At 36.2% G+C, this 15,145-nt stretch overlaps 1 protein-coding gene and 1 long non-coding RNA gene across 3 annotated transcripts; one reads left to right on the top strand and one right to left on the bottom strand.

The window, feature by feature from the left end:
* Positions 1-910: 910 nt before the first annotated feature.
* Positions 911-7,029, top strand: LOC130995547 (probable LRR receptor-like serine/threonine-protein kinase At1g67720). Of its 2 annotated transcripts, XM_057920874.1 has the most exons (15): positions 911-1,223; positions 1,401-1,941; positions 2,009-2,520; positions 2,606-2,738; positions 2,855-2,926; positions 3,003-3,071; positions 3,155-3,226; positions 3,405-3,473; positions 3,756-3,919; positions 4,004-4,257; positions 4,826-4,952; positions 5,028-5,093; positions 5,172-5,358; positions 5,435-5,567; positions 6,538-7,029. In XM_057920874.1, the coding sequence occupies exons 1-15, from the start codon at positions 1,154-1,156 to the stop codon at positions 6,853-6,855; spliced, it is 2,787 nt and encodes a 928-aa protein (XP_057776857.1). In that variant the 5' UTR covers positions 911-1,153; the 3' UTR covers positions 6,856-7,029. The 2 variants fall into 2 exon arrangements, with proteins under 2 accessions (XP_057776857.1, XP_057776856.1); XM_057920873.1 differs by having other exon boundaries at positions 918-1,223; positions 4,826-5,093.
* Positions 1,269-2,113, bottom strand: LOC130995548 (uncharacterized). Its single transcript, XR_009092191.1, has 3 exons — positions 1,974-2,113; positions 1,775-1,849; positions 1,269-1,687 (listed from the first exon to the last, which is right to left on the bottom strand). It is a non-coding gene; the product is annotated as an uncharacterized LOC130995548 (long non-coding RNA).
* Positions 7,030-15,145: the final 8,116 nt, after the last annotated feature.

Genomic DNA, 15,145 nt, shown 5'->3' with positions numbered 1-15,145 from the left:
ATGGTTGTACAGCAGGTTAAGGAAGCATACTTTTTCAAAGTGAGGGACAACTTTGTCCAAAGTGACAACACAAAAAGGAGATCATGTTGCCATCAAAAGCAAAAGTGGTTAAAGCATAAAAGCAAACAAAATTTAAATAATCTAATTTTCTACCATATTCATTTTTTCCCCCAATCTTGATTTGTTTTGTTTATACGCAAAAGATGCTTTTGCATGGCATGAGTGTGACCTCTTTTTAGTGCTCCTCAACCTAGGATAATATTTCATTTCAAATATCATACAATCTGGCCACACGTAGCCACCCATGATGAGAATTAATTAAGAAAATTTAAAACCATGCACGAACAATTCATTATGTTTAAGCCTTTCTAATTCCTAAAACAAAACGAAAATGTACATAATGTTTATTCTCTGCTCAGATAATAGTAGTACTTTTACCTATCCGCATTTTTGGTAGAGAGAGAGAGAGTATGATAGTAAAATCGTTTTCATATACTCCCTCCGTCCCATTTTAATAGGCTCAAAATTTTTCGGCACGAGAATTAAAAAGATGTAAATGTATTAAAAGTAGTAGAGTCCACACTTTTTTAAAGAGTTAAACTTTGTCATTTGTGGAAATAGATCATTTATAATGGGACGATCCAAAATAGAATACATGTCACTTTTAGTGGGATGGAAGGAGTAGTAAAAAGCTATAGTCTGTGAATATAGCCAATCTGAGAGAGCGCGTAAAATTTAAGCCTATACAAAAGGACATCCAAGGTCGGCAATTCTAGCAAACAAAAGGAACCCCATTTAGAATGGCTGCATTCATGCTACATCCTTGTCACATAATTATTATTTCACCTAAATAATTGAGATAGAAAACAAATCAAAGTAAATAAAAGGTAATATCTTACTTTCATGGCTTCCGCTGTCATATACTAATACTAATATTCTTTTCCAAAGCAAAAAAAAAGCTTGACTGAAAATGAAGCTCAACGAAAAAGTAGGATTATCAAATCATTCGACCGTGAATGAACATTGCGCACATCCTCATTAGTCACAAAAGCTAAAGTTGAGTTGAACAAGAATGCGCTGCATTTTAGCATCACCTACACATCTCTTCTTTATTCCTTGATCCACAAAATTCAAGCAGTTTCTGATCTCAAACATGGGTTATTTCCCCTACATGTATGTTATATTTTGTGTAATAATTCCAACCATTTTGGGCCAAGTTACAGGTGAGTTCTTCTTCATTCTATTACTTCCTTCTTGTTTTAGTGATATGAAATCATAATCAAGACTGCTATGTTTTCATAAACTATGTAACGCCTCGAATTCATCATTCGAAGCATTAAATCGGATCAAGATTTAAAACGAAACACTATTTAAAGTTAGCAAAGCATCAACACACGCAGAGTTCATTAGCATAGACTGCGGAGGCACAAGCAGCTACACGGACAACAGCACCGGCCTGGCGTGGATCTCAGACAAGGGAATCCAAGGCGACGGCGTGTCAGTGAGAGTGGGAGATATAAATGGAAACTCACAGCAGCAGTATCAGACAAGGAGGGATTTCCCAACAGACAGCAAGAAGTACTGCTACACACTCACCACTGAAGAAAGACGGCGCTACATTGTCCGCGCCACCTTCTTGTACGGGGCTTCGGTCAGCCAAGGCGCCTACCCCAAGTTCCAGCTCTACCTGGATACAACAAAATGGTCGACAGTGACGGTTATGGAAGCTTCTAGAATATATGTTAAGGAGATGATCATAAGGGCGCCGTCTCACTCTGTGGACGTGTGCCTGTGCTGCGCAACCACGGGCTCTCCGTTCATATCAACTCTCGAGATGCGGCCTTTAAACCTGTCAATGTATACCACTGATTATGAAGATGATTTCTACATGAAAGTGGCGGCACGAGTCAATTTTGGTGCCCCGAGCCAAGAAGCTATAAGGTTAATTGTGTTTGCAAAAATGATTTCCTCACCATTGCAATGTCACTGAATGGAAGTTCTCGCGCAGGTACCCCGATGACCCCTACGACCGAATATGGGAATCTGATCTTGATCGAAGGCCGAATTTCCTGGTTGGGGTGGCACCTGGTACAGAGAGAATCAACACTACCAGAAACATAGATGTAAATACAAGAGAATATCCACCTGTTAAAGTAATGCAGACTGCAGTTATCGGGACTAAAGGAAGCCTCAGCTACCGGTTGAATCTAGAGGACTTTCCAGCTAATGCTCGAGCTTATGCATACTTCGCTGAGATTCAAGATTTGGGATCAAATGAGACGCGGAAATTCAAAATGGAGCAGCCTTACAATCCTGACTACAGCAATGCAGTGGTGAACATAGCTGAGAATGCCAACGGAAGTTATACACTGTATGAGCCTAGCTACATGAATGTGTCGTTGGATTTTGTTCTGACATTTGCATTTGTCAAAACTCGGGATTCAACACAAGGACCAATTCTCAACGCAATGGAAATAAGCAGATATCTAGAGATTGCTGCTAAGACAGATGAGAAAGATGGTAGGAACATGATTTCACATTATCCGTTTTTCAGAAATTGCAATGCATGAATACTTACTTACTAGTCTTTTCTTCCATTCGAAAGAGAGCAGCCTAAGTGTCCTGCGTTCTATGTTTGCTCAAAGTGAATGGACCAAGGAAGGCGGCGACCCTTGCATCCCAACAAGTTGGGAATGGGTGAGTTGTAGCTCAACAGCACCACCTAGGATCTCCAAAATGTAAGTCACTAAACTGTGTTTCATAAAGAGGCAGAAAAATATAAATCAGCCAATGCTAGTACCATCTTTGCACTATAAGTATATTGTGAAAAGCTATGTATGACTCCTTTGAACAGTGTTCTATCAGGTAAGAACATCAAGGGTGAGATCCCAAGGGAGCTTAAGAACATGGAAGCATTAACAGAGCTGTAAGAACTTACTGTGATCAATACTTTATTTCTGAATCATCGTTCAGGATAGTTTTCATAGGTTTCACTAATACAGGTGGCTGGATGGCAACTCATTTACTGGGATGATCCCCGACATGAGCGGCCTTGTAAATTTGAAAATATTGTAAGATCTTTAATCATATATGTTGTTTCTTAAACCAAGTCTTATATCCCTATTTTTGTAGTCTCATGCCATCGGATATGCAGGCATCTAGAGAACAACCAACTGACCGGTTCACTGCCTTCGTCCCTGGGTAACCTGCCATACTTGCAAGAACTGTAAGTATCTTGAAGATCTTTTTCCTTATATGATTCATCACTTTGAAGCTTTCAGTGTCAGTTATTTCCGGATTCACCAAGTCCGAAGTTGTCGATGGTGTCCTGCAGAATATTATGAAGTTCCTAAATATAACATTTTGTATGTATTGGAGCTGAAAATCTTAATCATATTTGGCAGGTACGTAGAGAACAACTCTCTGAGTGGGGAGATACCTCGATTGTTGTTAAGAGAAAACTTAACTTTCAGGTCAGTTGGCCTATGATTCATAAACAGGAAACTATATACTCTATATATATTATTCTTAGTTTTACTGAACATTATCATACTACTCCAAATTGCAATTCTAGAGCAGAACTCTACTGTGATTTTTGGCTACTCAGTTATAACTTAGCTAAATGAGAAAAAAATGGCTGTGTGAAGAAAAGCCACAAAATGTACTAACAGATCAAGATTCTAATGTGGCTCTACAAATATTAATAGATCAATCAAATCACAGATGTATCCAAAGGTATCCATTTTCTGTTGCAGATATGAAGGCAACCCGCATCTCAGACGAGTGACAAAAAAACATAACAAAGTAATACTTGGGACTACAATCGCGGTGCTTGCAGTTCTTCTTGTTCTCTCCATTACAAGCATACTGCTGCTTCGACATTATAGGGCAAAGAAAATTTCGCAGAGGAATGAGAAAGGTCGGTGCCCTTACTGTTTTATCTTAATGTGTCCCTTCAAAGTTTATGTCTGCCATATCAAAAACTTCATTTTCTGTGAATCAGGCAATTCATGGCGTGGCAGTTCCAAGCCGTTAACAACATATTCAATTGCACGAGGTGGATCTTTAATGGATGAAGGGGTGGCATACTACATTCCGCTCCCAGACATAGAAGCAGCTACAAATTATTTTTCAAGGAATATTGGGAAAGGAAGCTTTGGACCAGTTTACTATGGAAAGTTGAAGGATGGAAAGGAGGTAGCGGTGAAAATCATGGCTGATTCATCTAGTCATGGGACCAAACAATTTGTTACAGAGGTACACAGATATCAACCCCAACAAAAATTTATCTGATTTATTTTCCTACAAATTATTATGCCTTACAGAAACTCCTGAACTAATTGAGAACCAATGAAAAAAGTTCATAAACACACGAAAAATGAAGAGAAAAGTGAACTAAAGAAAACATATCATACGTCTGTTGGTTCCCTAGATGCTAATTTCCAGTGACCAAGATATGAACTATGTGAAAGTTCTCATATCATTATTGAAGATGAAATTTAAAGACAAATGGATGGATCACGAAACATGCTAGAGAGTCGAAAAGAGTGAAACAGTGTTACCTCAAACCAAACAAAGTACGCGAAGTTTTTTTAGAATGCTCCACAATTGTAATATTTTCCACCTGCATATAATAGAATCAGATAATGCATCGTTTGTATAATTTGATCCATTAAGTCTCTGATGAGAGTCCAGAAACTCACACCTGGTTGCTAGAAAGTAGCAAGTCAATAATCTGTTCAAGAATTTTGTTTCTCAGGGCAAGATGAAAATTTTGGATGTGACATGCTTATCCTCAGAACATTAATGAGCTTCATGCTTACAGGTCGCACTGTTGTCCAGAATCCATCACAGAAATTTGGTTCCTCTAATTGGATATTGCGAGGAAGAGCATCGGTGCATGCTTGTCTATGAGTACATGCACAATGGGACCTTACGGGACCATATACACGGTTTGTACCAGCTCAATAAAGTAGGATCTAAGATCCTTGAGGATGATAATAATCTTAACATAAACTTGCTCGTAGGTTCTGACAGCCAGAAGCACTTAGACTGGCTAGCACGCCTCCGTGTTGCTGAAGATGCAGCTAAAGGTGGACACTAAAATTTAATTTGCCTGATAAAATAATTCTTAATCTTAGCAAAAAAATCTCAATTGTCAAACACTACAGGTCTGGAGTACTTGCACACCGGGTGCAACCCCAGTATAATCCACCGTGATGTGAAAACAAGCAACATTCTCCTAGATATAAACATGAGGGCAAAAGTATCAGATTTCGGGCTCTCAAGGCAAGCTGAGGAAGACCTGACACATGTATCTAGTGTGGCAAGAGGAACGGTGGGATACCTTGATCCGGAGTAAGTGAAAAACTTAGGTGGCTTACAGAAATGGTGCCTTAACTGTAGAAACTGACAATCGATCATGTTTTACCAGGTATTATGCAAATCAGCAATTGACCGAAAAAAGTGATGTATATAGCTTTGGTGTTGTTATGCTGGAACTTATCTCGGGGAGGAAGCCTGTCTCTATAGAGGAATACAGTTCTGATTGGAGCATTGTTCACTGGGTAAGCTCTCACGAAATCTGTCTGTTCTAACGATAGTTCAGCAATTTATGTAACACGAGTCATGTTCATGAGTTTGGTCTGGGCTCATGTCATAAAGCTTCTCAAGGCACATATTTACATCTGAACTTTAATATGCATATCATCTGCAGCTAGGAAAAAGGGTAGGATCTAACTATTAGAAGAAAGAAACAATATGGATCTTAGTCATATAATATCGAAATTCCAATTCAGAAACAAGCAGTTTTGGTCCATGTATTCTCCAATTAGTTATAATACCATTTCTATACAGCTTAATTGACTCCTGTAAGGAGATTTCCATTTGCTGGATAGACTTCAATCCAAAGGTTTCACAAATTGGAACCAGTTAATGGTCTGATTATATAGTCGAAACCTGCTGGATAAGTACATAATATAACACAACTAGTTAAGGATCAATCAAAATGCTTGAGTTTGTCATAACTCATCACTGAACATTTAACAAACTAACTTAAAATAGCTAACATAAGAAACTTGTTCCTCATTAGTAGGAAATAACTAGCTATCTCTTCTGTTTGATCAGAATCTAGGTAGAATAATGAAAAACACGGGGATAATCAGAGATATATAAAAAAAATTAAAATCAAGATAGCCATGCCTGGGTGCCTTATTTACAGAACCTAATCCTATCAGAAAACTTTAAGACTAAATACTATACCAAGATGCAGGATCATGAAAGGAGAAACTCACAACCTCTAAAACCAAAAGATCTTCTTTAAGAGAAAAATATCTATTAGAGCAGTCAACATAATATACAAGAGAAATAGAGTGTTGTTCCTTTTTGTATTGCACACAGCTCTCAGTCTTCATATGCAAGTCTTTTTATACCTTCTTTTTTGTAAGTTAGCGTGACAAGAGAATGAATGAATGCAAACTTAATTCTTCCGATTCCCCAGAAAGCCAATTCTGACATGCTTGTATTGATCTTCCATAGGCAAGGTCTCTGATCCGCAAAGGAGACGTGATCAGCATCATAGATCCTGCACTGGCAGGGACCGTCAAAGTTGAATCCGTTTGGAGAATAGCAGAAGCAGCAATTCAGTGTGTCGAGCAACACAGCTCCGTGAGGCCAAGAATGCAAGAGATCATATTGGCCATACAGGATGCAATCAAGATTGAGAAAGGAACAGATAAGTTAGACTCGTCCGAAAGTGCAAGAGCACAATCTTCTAGAAAAACACTCCTAACAAGCTTTCTTGACATCCAAAGCCCTGACCTTTCCAATGGATCATTGGTCCCATCAGCAAGATAACAATCCACCTTCAACCTCCATCTAACATCTCAATCTTGTCTGGGACTTTTACTACATGTTTATACTATCCAGCCTCATTGTAGATACACACTCTGAATGTGCTTAGTTTCCACACTTTACAAATGACTGAAACTTGCATCAAAGATGCAGAAAGATTATATTTTTAAACATTAACATGCCTCGTTGGGGCCTCTTGTTCTGCAGAGCAAAGAAAATTTCACCATGATCATGCCACATCATCGCGGAGATGATGTGGCATTACCATGATCATACGGTCCCAACAGTAACAGATCAGATGAAATTCCACCAACCAAAGGCTGCTGCTCACATATAAAATATTGGAAACATGAAGAATTTTTTACAGAAATTGATAATGGTTTTTAAGATAAAAATAAAATAAAAGAAATCTGGTTTGATAGATTATTCGTATCAGTCAACTTATATGAGGAGAAATTGAAATTGATTGGCTGATCTCATGGCTGTGCTAATCGAATTGACCCGGTATCTGAGAGGATCTTCGAGTTGAAATAGTCAAGTCAAGAGGCATTAAGTGAATGAAAACACAAAGTCATCCATTTCTTGGCGAACAAAATAAGTAAGAAGTAAGAAGCAAGAAATTTAAATATCACAACACGTTTTATTAAAAAAAAAATACTAAGAATTATATGGGGAGACAGAATTTATGGCATCGTTTAAGAAAAGGGTGTTGTGGGATTGATGAAAGTTGAAACTTTTACCTGAGCAGAAGATGCAAGTGCAACGGTGGGAACATAAAAGATTTGACGCCGAGTCATTCTTCTCGAAATCTTTGATCATTTAAAATGCTTTGCATAATATGTCACCAATCACCATGTATTTATGAAATTTTATTTTTGTGACACCTATTTTATTTCCTTTTGTGTGGGAAAACCCCGAAAAAGATAAACATGATGATCGAACTCGCAACTTCTATTTTCTATATTAATAAAGAAAGTTTAATGCGAATGAATTTTTATACCTAATACCACTTTTTTTTTTCTTTTTTTTTTTTGAGTTACAAGATGTATCTATATAATAAATTAATAATCAAATAAACAACTTGCACAGGGATTGGACCTCTATAACATACAAAGATGAGAAAATTACCCGTACGCAGACGAAACCACTATCCACATAAAAGTGAAAAAATTACCCACACGCAAGATTAAACCCAAAATCTCTCACAAATTAAAATCTTTGGGTGCAACAACTTTGCCACTTGAACTATGTCTCATTGAGTATACGTATTTTTTTATCTAGAGTATAGATGAAGGGTGAGATGCGAGTCCCTAGATTTTAATGTTTACATACATTAATTAAAGTTTGTACTGTTTTAATATTTCATAAGTTTGAATGATTTTTATGAAATATTAATTAAAGTTTGATTTTTATGAAATATTAATTAAAGTTTTTATTTTGTTAATATATTGTTTTATTTTTTTGTAGTACAACTATGAATGTTGTATATATAATCATATTTAGATTTTTTTAATTAATTTAATTAAATATATTTAACTACGACTGAGGGGAAATCTAATTTGATTTATTTGAACCAAACACTGCAATTGAATTTATGATAGTTTCCTTGATATTTAATAAGCACAATATAAGGAAGAGTAAAATTTTGAAGTAGCCAAAATGAAGCATAAAACACAATTTATAGCCACACATTGAAAAAACACAAATTTTGGCCATTTTATTGATTTGGACGTTTTTGCCCTTAATGAGGCGGACTGGGTAGGATCAAGCACGCGGGTCGCGTGCCGGGTCGGGTTAGGCACTTATGGCACTATTAGTGCCATAAGTGCCAAGATATATGGCACTTATGGCACTAATAGTGCCATAAGTGCCATCAGAAATCCAAAATAAAACCAAGTAAAATAGTCATTTTGGCACTTATGGCACTAATAGTGTCATAAGTGCCAACGAAAATTCAAAATAAAACTAAGTAAAATGGTCATTTGGGCACTTATGGCACTAATAGTGCCATACGTGCAGCACAAATACAGAAACAACAACATCATTTAAACCCTAAATGGAACATCTAAACCCTAAATGGAACATCTAAACCCTAGGGGGAAGTGTGCACTTATGGCACTTATGGCACTAATAGTGCCATAAGTGCCATACGTGCAGCACAGATCAGATCAGCACAGATCAGATCAGATCTGATCTGATCTGCCGCCGCCGCCGCCTCATCATCTGCCACCTGACCAATCCCTCATCCACGCGTTTCAGAGGATCGGATCTCCTCCACCACCGCCGCCTCATCCTCTACTCCGACGAATTCTGCCGCTGACTTCTGCTCGGCGCCGCTGCGATCAGATCAGCTCCGCCGCTGCGATTAGATCAGCTGCGATCAGATCTGCTTGGCACCGCCACTGCGATCAGATCTGCTCCGGTGACTTCTGCTCGGCGCCGCTGCCGCGTAGCCGCTGGAGAAAGAGAGAGGGAGATGAGAAGGAGAGAGGAGATAGCGCAGCCGCTGGAGAGAGAGAGGGAGATGAGAAAGAGAGAGGAAATAGAGAGAAGGGTAGAATAGTCATGACATACAAAAAATGGCTAAAATTTATGTTTTTTCAAATGGTGGACAAAATTTGATGTTGTATGTTGAATAGGGCCATTCGGCCCTATTGTTTCATATAAGGAATGTGCTAGCTAGGCTTCATTTCTCATAATCGTATGTCAAGAATCATATTCCCAAACGACTATTATTTCTGTCAATCAAACAACTTTTAAATGTTTTTTTTATTATCTTTTTATTTGTGAGTCGTAAATTGTGATTAGATGAAAAGGAAATTAATACATATATGTATAACTATTTGTTCAAAATTGATTCAATATAAGTTCAATGAATTTAAGATGAAATATAAAGATGGATATATTTTTTTCAAAATCGATTCAATATAAGTTCAATCGATACAAATTAATTGTTCGATGAATTAACCCTGATGTTTGAAGTTTACATGTGTTGCTATGGTGTGTAATTATATATTGTTGTAGAATAAGAATGATGTGAAAAAAAATAAATGAAGATATATATTAAACTATATGAACTCAAATATCAAATATTTATGTTTAACTAATTTATTGAATTTGTCGAACGTACAATATATACTGAACTATATGAACCCAAATATCAAATATTTGCTGATAAACCAGATTAAATTCCAACATAGACGTATACTAACTTTCGAACTTAAATGATAGATTTCAATATGAAGTTAAACAATAATATTCACTCCCAATAATATGCACATGTAGACGTAAAAATCTTCTAAATAAGTTATTCATGTTAATTTAGGGAGTGAATAATATATTGGGTTAAGGTTCAAATCCACCCCTAAACTAGACACCCCTAGAGCGTATACCCCTCCATTTTCGACCTTGGCTCAAGTACACCCCCAGAGTCCATGAAAAGGGTACATTTAAATCCAGCAAGTTAACGGCCGTTTCTTGTCGTTAACTTGTTGGGTTTAAATGCACCCTTTTTATGGACTGTGGGGGTGTATTTGAGCCAAGGTCGAGAATGAGGGGTATACGCTCAAGTTAACTTAAATTCTTTTTTTTTTTAATTTCTAAGTGGCGTCGATGTGATTTCGATCGATCCCAATCGGCGGCGAAGAGGGGATCTCCTCCCCTTACTACCTCGAACCCATCGCATCGACGCATACGGCGCCGTTTCGAGGGGGATTTTCGTATCCTCCTCAGCTGGCAACGACAGCCCCAACGAGATGTCGTTGACCAACCTCGCGCCGTGGCTCACCATTATCGGTGCCGGCACAATCGACTGCGATTTCCCCGCCGACATCATCCTTAGTGACGGCAAAAAATTCTCCGACGTGTCCCTCTACTCCGACGCGCCCCTCAACGGCAAAATGCACAATTTAATTTACCCGGGAGACGACGACGATGATACAACAGAGGGGGGAAGTTGTCGGTGTCGGCAATGGGGGTGAGCTCATTGCCACTGGTGCCGGTGGAGCGGTCACGACGGGAGGTAAAGCTGGAGGAGTTGAGACCGGATCTGCAGCCAAGAGTGTTTTTAATGGCGGTGAAGGTCGGGGTTCTGGCGAAGGCTGGCCGGAAAAGTTTTAAGGGGCGAAATCCATAATTTAAATATAAAAAAAAAGTTAACGGAGAGATAACGGCGTTAACTCGTTGGGTTTAAATGCACCATTTTTATAGACTCTGGGTGTGTATTTGGGCCAAGGTCGAGAATGGGGGGATATACGCTCTAGGGGTGTCTAGTTTAGAGGTGGATTTGTACCTTAATCCTAATATATTTCTTAAATAAATTGAATCTTATAATCACTAAATGGGGCAAATCGGTTATTGAATTTGTATTGTTTATGCATAACAATTTGGTTGTAAGTTCATTAAAATATAGTATAATAAGTTCATCCAAATTGTGATATTCCAATGCATAGAAATGTTATGTTCATAGACTTATCTATTATATTCGAAACAATATACAATCGTGTTCAATAAAAATCAAATGACATTCATTACATAATTCTAAGAAACGTATTTAAAAAATGCTAATGAAAACTAAAAAAAGAAAGAAAACAAACACTTCAATTACTTTGACCGGACCATGAAAAATAATGCTAATAAAAACATTATAATAATGCTATTAGTTGTTTGGTGTGAATTTAAGTAACAACAATCTATAAAGAATATTAAGTAAATTCAAATAGACAATTACCTTAAATAAAACCGTGAGATTCCTTATTTATTGGGTGAAGACGGTTACACTATAATTAAATTTACTCTATTATCTCTTACGTATAATTTGTAGGCTTTATGATAGTAAACAAAATATTTAATCTCATCCGTTGATTAGACAAAAATCAAGGTTTTAGATTTATTCTCTTTTCTCAATTACATATATATAGGCCTTCTCAATTGAACATTTCCCTCTATATATATATATATATATATATATAGGGAGAGGTTCAAATAAGAACCACTAAATAAAATTAGAACAGAGAACCATTTTAAACCATTCGATCATCAAGATCTACGGTGGATGCATCATCTTGGTGGATGAATGCAGATCATGGGTTCGAATCCTGAAGGGAGCAAAAAATTTATTATTTTCGGATGCATTAAATTTAATAGCGAATGCATTAATTTATATAGTAGATACATTGATTTTAATGGTTCTTATGTTCTCACGATAAGTGTGGTTCTCACTATAACCGCACCCTATATATATATATATATATATATATATATATAGGCCAAGGTTCAATGAAGAAGGCCTAAATATAAGAAAGAAGAGAGAAGTAATCTCATCCGTTGATCTTATCTAATCTAACGGACATGATTTGTTCACGCCATGTTCAACGGATTTTTTCGTTGAACATATGGGGGGTCGAAACCCAGAACCCCCAAAAATATTGTATATGTTCACGAATGTTCAATGAAAAAATCCGTTGAACATGGCGTGAACAAATCATGTCCGTTAGATTAGATAAGATCAACGGATGAGATTACTTCTCTCTTCTTTCTTACATTTAGGCATTTTTCATTGAACCTAACCCTATATATATATATATATATATATATATATATATATATATATATATATATATAGGGAAATGATCATATGTAAATAATAGATATTTGTGAAAATGGGGAACCAATCAAGACCATAGATTTGGGAAGATCCAACGAATGTGAATTAATCATCATTCTACCGTAATTTAACTAAGGAAGGACTTATTTGTCTTTTATTAATTATCATAACCGATAGCCTCCTATAATCATGTGTCCATGATTGCATGAAATCTCCTATATTTGGCAACATATTAGATATCACATTTTAGGTTTTTAACATATTAGTTTATTACAAAATATATTAACTATTTCAATTTGAATGAAGAATAATATTTTCTAGAAATCTGCATCTTCTTCACTATTCATTACTTCACGTATATTGTTCATATTATTTATGTTCACACAATGCAATTTTATGTATGTTCATTGTTATTATGTATATTGTTCATTGTGTATAGTATTATGTATATAGATGAACAATTCGTTGTTCATTGTTTTTAAGTATATTGTTTGTATTATATATGTTCACTTAATGCAATTATTTGTTCATATATAATATTATGTATATAGATGAACAATTCGTTGTTCATTGTTTTAAGTATACTGTTCGTATTATATATATTCACTTGATGCAACGTTATTAAGGTGAACATTTCTCTAATTGAATCAATGAACAATGCAACGACTCAATGAACAGGTTCCAATATCTAATGAACATATAATACACTCTGAACAATGCAACGACTCAGTGAATAAGATCCACAATTCCAATGAAGATATCATCAGTGTCATGAATGAACATATATAACACATTACACTTTGAACAAAAACAACTATATGTATGACGAATAATACTCCTAAAATTAATGAAGATATCCATAATGGCATAATACTCCTAAAATTAAAATATCACGTGAATAAGTGCTCCTAAAATTAACATAAAGCCAAGAGGATTCTCTTTCATTGTTTGATATTGGTCAACGCGTAGTAAATTAGCGATTCATTGAAATCTTTCCCATTTACATGGTATTTACATTTGTAACAAATACCATTATTAACCTTATTCATTAAATTCGGTGGATTAATAATTAAATCTATGATACAAATTAATGCCTAAGATTTAATCTAAGCCGCTGGATTAATGATAAACTATGGTCTAAGATGGTTCCTAAGTTTCACAATTAGACTAAATTTACACTAGATACTATCCCTATATATATATATATATATATATATATATATATATATATATATATATAGGGGGCCGCTCCAATGAGACCCCCTAATTTTAGTGAGATCTAGGGCACGATCTGGTGCGTTTATTTTATCAATCATATGGCTGATATTGTATCTGGAGGGTGATTTTTTTTTTCGCAGGGTTCGAATCCTGGAGGGAGCATAATATTTTAAATTTTGTTATTCATCTGTATGTCCTGCATTGTTCATCAGTATATACGGCCCTGTTCATCAATATATATGTCTTATTCATTACGAATTTTTTAAATTTTATTTTTCATCAGTATATACATCTTGTTCATTAGATATACGTTTTGTTCATTAATATTATATGTCTTATTCATTGTACTCGTGTTACACGAAAAATAGGGGGTCTCATTGGAGCGCGCCCCTATATATATATATGTGTGTGTGTGTGTGTGTGTGTGTGTGTGTGTGTGTAATAGAAGACGTAACTCAAATTCAAACACTTCATGTTTTCAAACTTTCTAATTTAAACAAGACTGACGGCAGAAAAATAATAAGTAGAGTATATTTTACCCTTTTCGAGTCATTTGTTAATTAGTCTAGTTGGTTGAAATCGCTATTAAAGCGAAACAAAATAGGCAAGTTTTTGTAAGAATATATTGGAATTTTATTCTATTTGAAGTGCAATTAATATGCGATGAACACTGTCATGGGGTTGTCCTTGGGTGAGAAGAAGTGGAAGAGAGTCAAGAGACCAAAGCGAGGAGAATACCGAGTGGATGTTGATGTTCTTTTCGATGAAGGAGCTCGAGCTTTCGGAGTTGGGGTGATTGTCAGGAATGAGTTGGGGACGATTTGTGCTGCAATGTCCAAGAGAACTCAACCCACGACGAACTCGATGATAGCGGAAGTTATGGCGGTGGTAGCTGGTATAGTGTTTTGCGTGGAGTGTGAATTCAGGGCGATTCGTATTTACACGGATTCGATGTTGGCCGCGAGAGTAATGGCAGATCCGGCAGAGGAGGCGGATTTCTTACTGTTAGATATACGCGAGATCCTTGAGGCTGCTCGTGATAGTATTCTTATTGGTGTGTTCCACACGTATAGATCGGCGAATGAGGCCGCACATTGTTTAGCGCAGTATGTGCGGAAAATAGATAGTTGTTGTCAATGGACGCAGGATTTCCCGCGTTGGCTTAGGGATATTGTACGTCTTGACGTTGAGTAATAAAATCGTACTATTTCCCTTTCAAAAAAAAAATATGCCATTATTATTATTTTTCCACATGCGCTGTTTTAGGTGCATTAAATCCATAAATTCGAAAATAAAAATAATATTAGAAAAAATGTTTAAATATATTGCTTATCTTATCTTATTGGGTAAATATCATATTAAACCCTAAATTATACAGTTTTATCAAAAATATCCTAAACTATAAGAAATGTTTTAAAAATCCCAAACTATTAGGTTTGTATAAAAATTAAATATCCCTCATTCATTTTT

The sequence above is a fragment of the Salvia miltiorrhiza genome, chromosome 7 (assembly GCF_028751815.1).
Source record: "Salvia miltiorrhiza cultivar Shanhuang (shh) chromosome 7, IMPLAD_Smil_shh, whole genome shotgun sequence".
Lineage (NCBI taxonomy): Eukaryota > Viridiplantae > Streptophyta > Magnoliopsida > Lamiales > Lamiaceae > Salvia > Salvia miltiorrhiza.
This window is presented reverse-complemented; position numbering and strand designations above follow the sequence as displayed.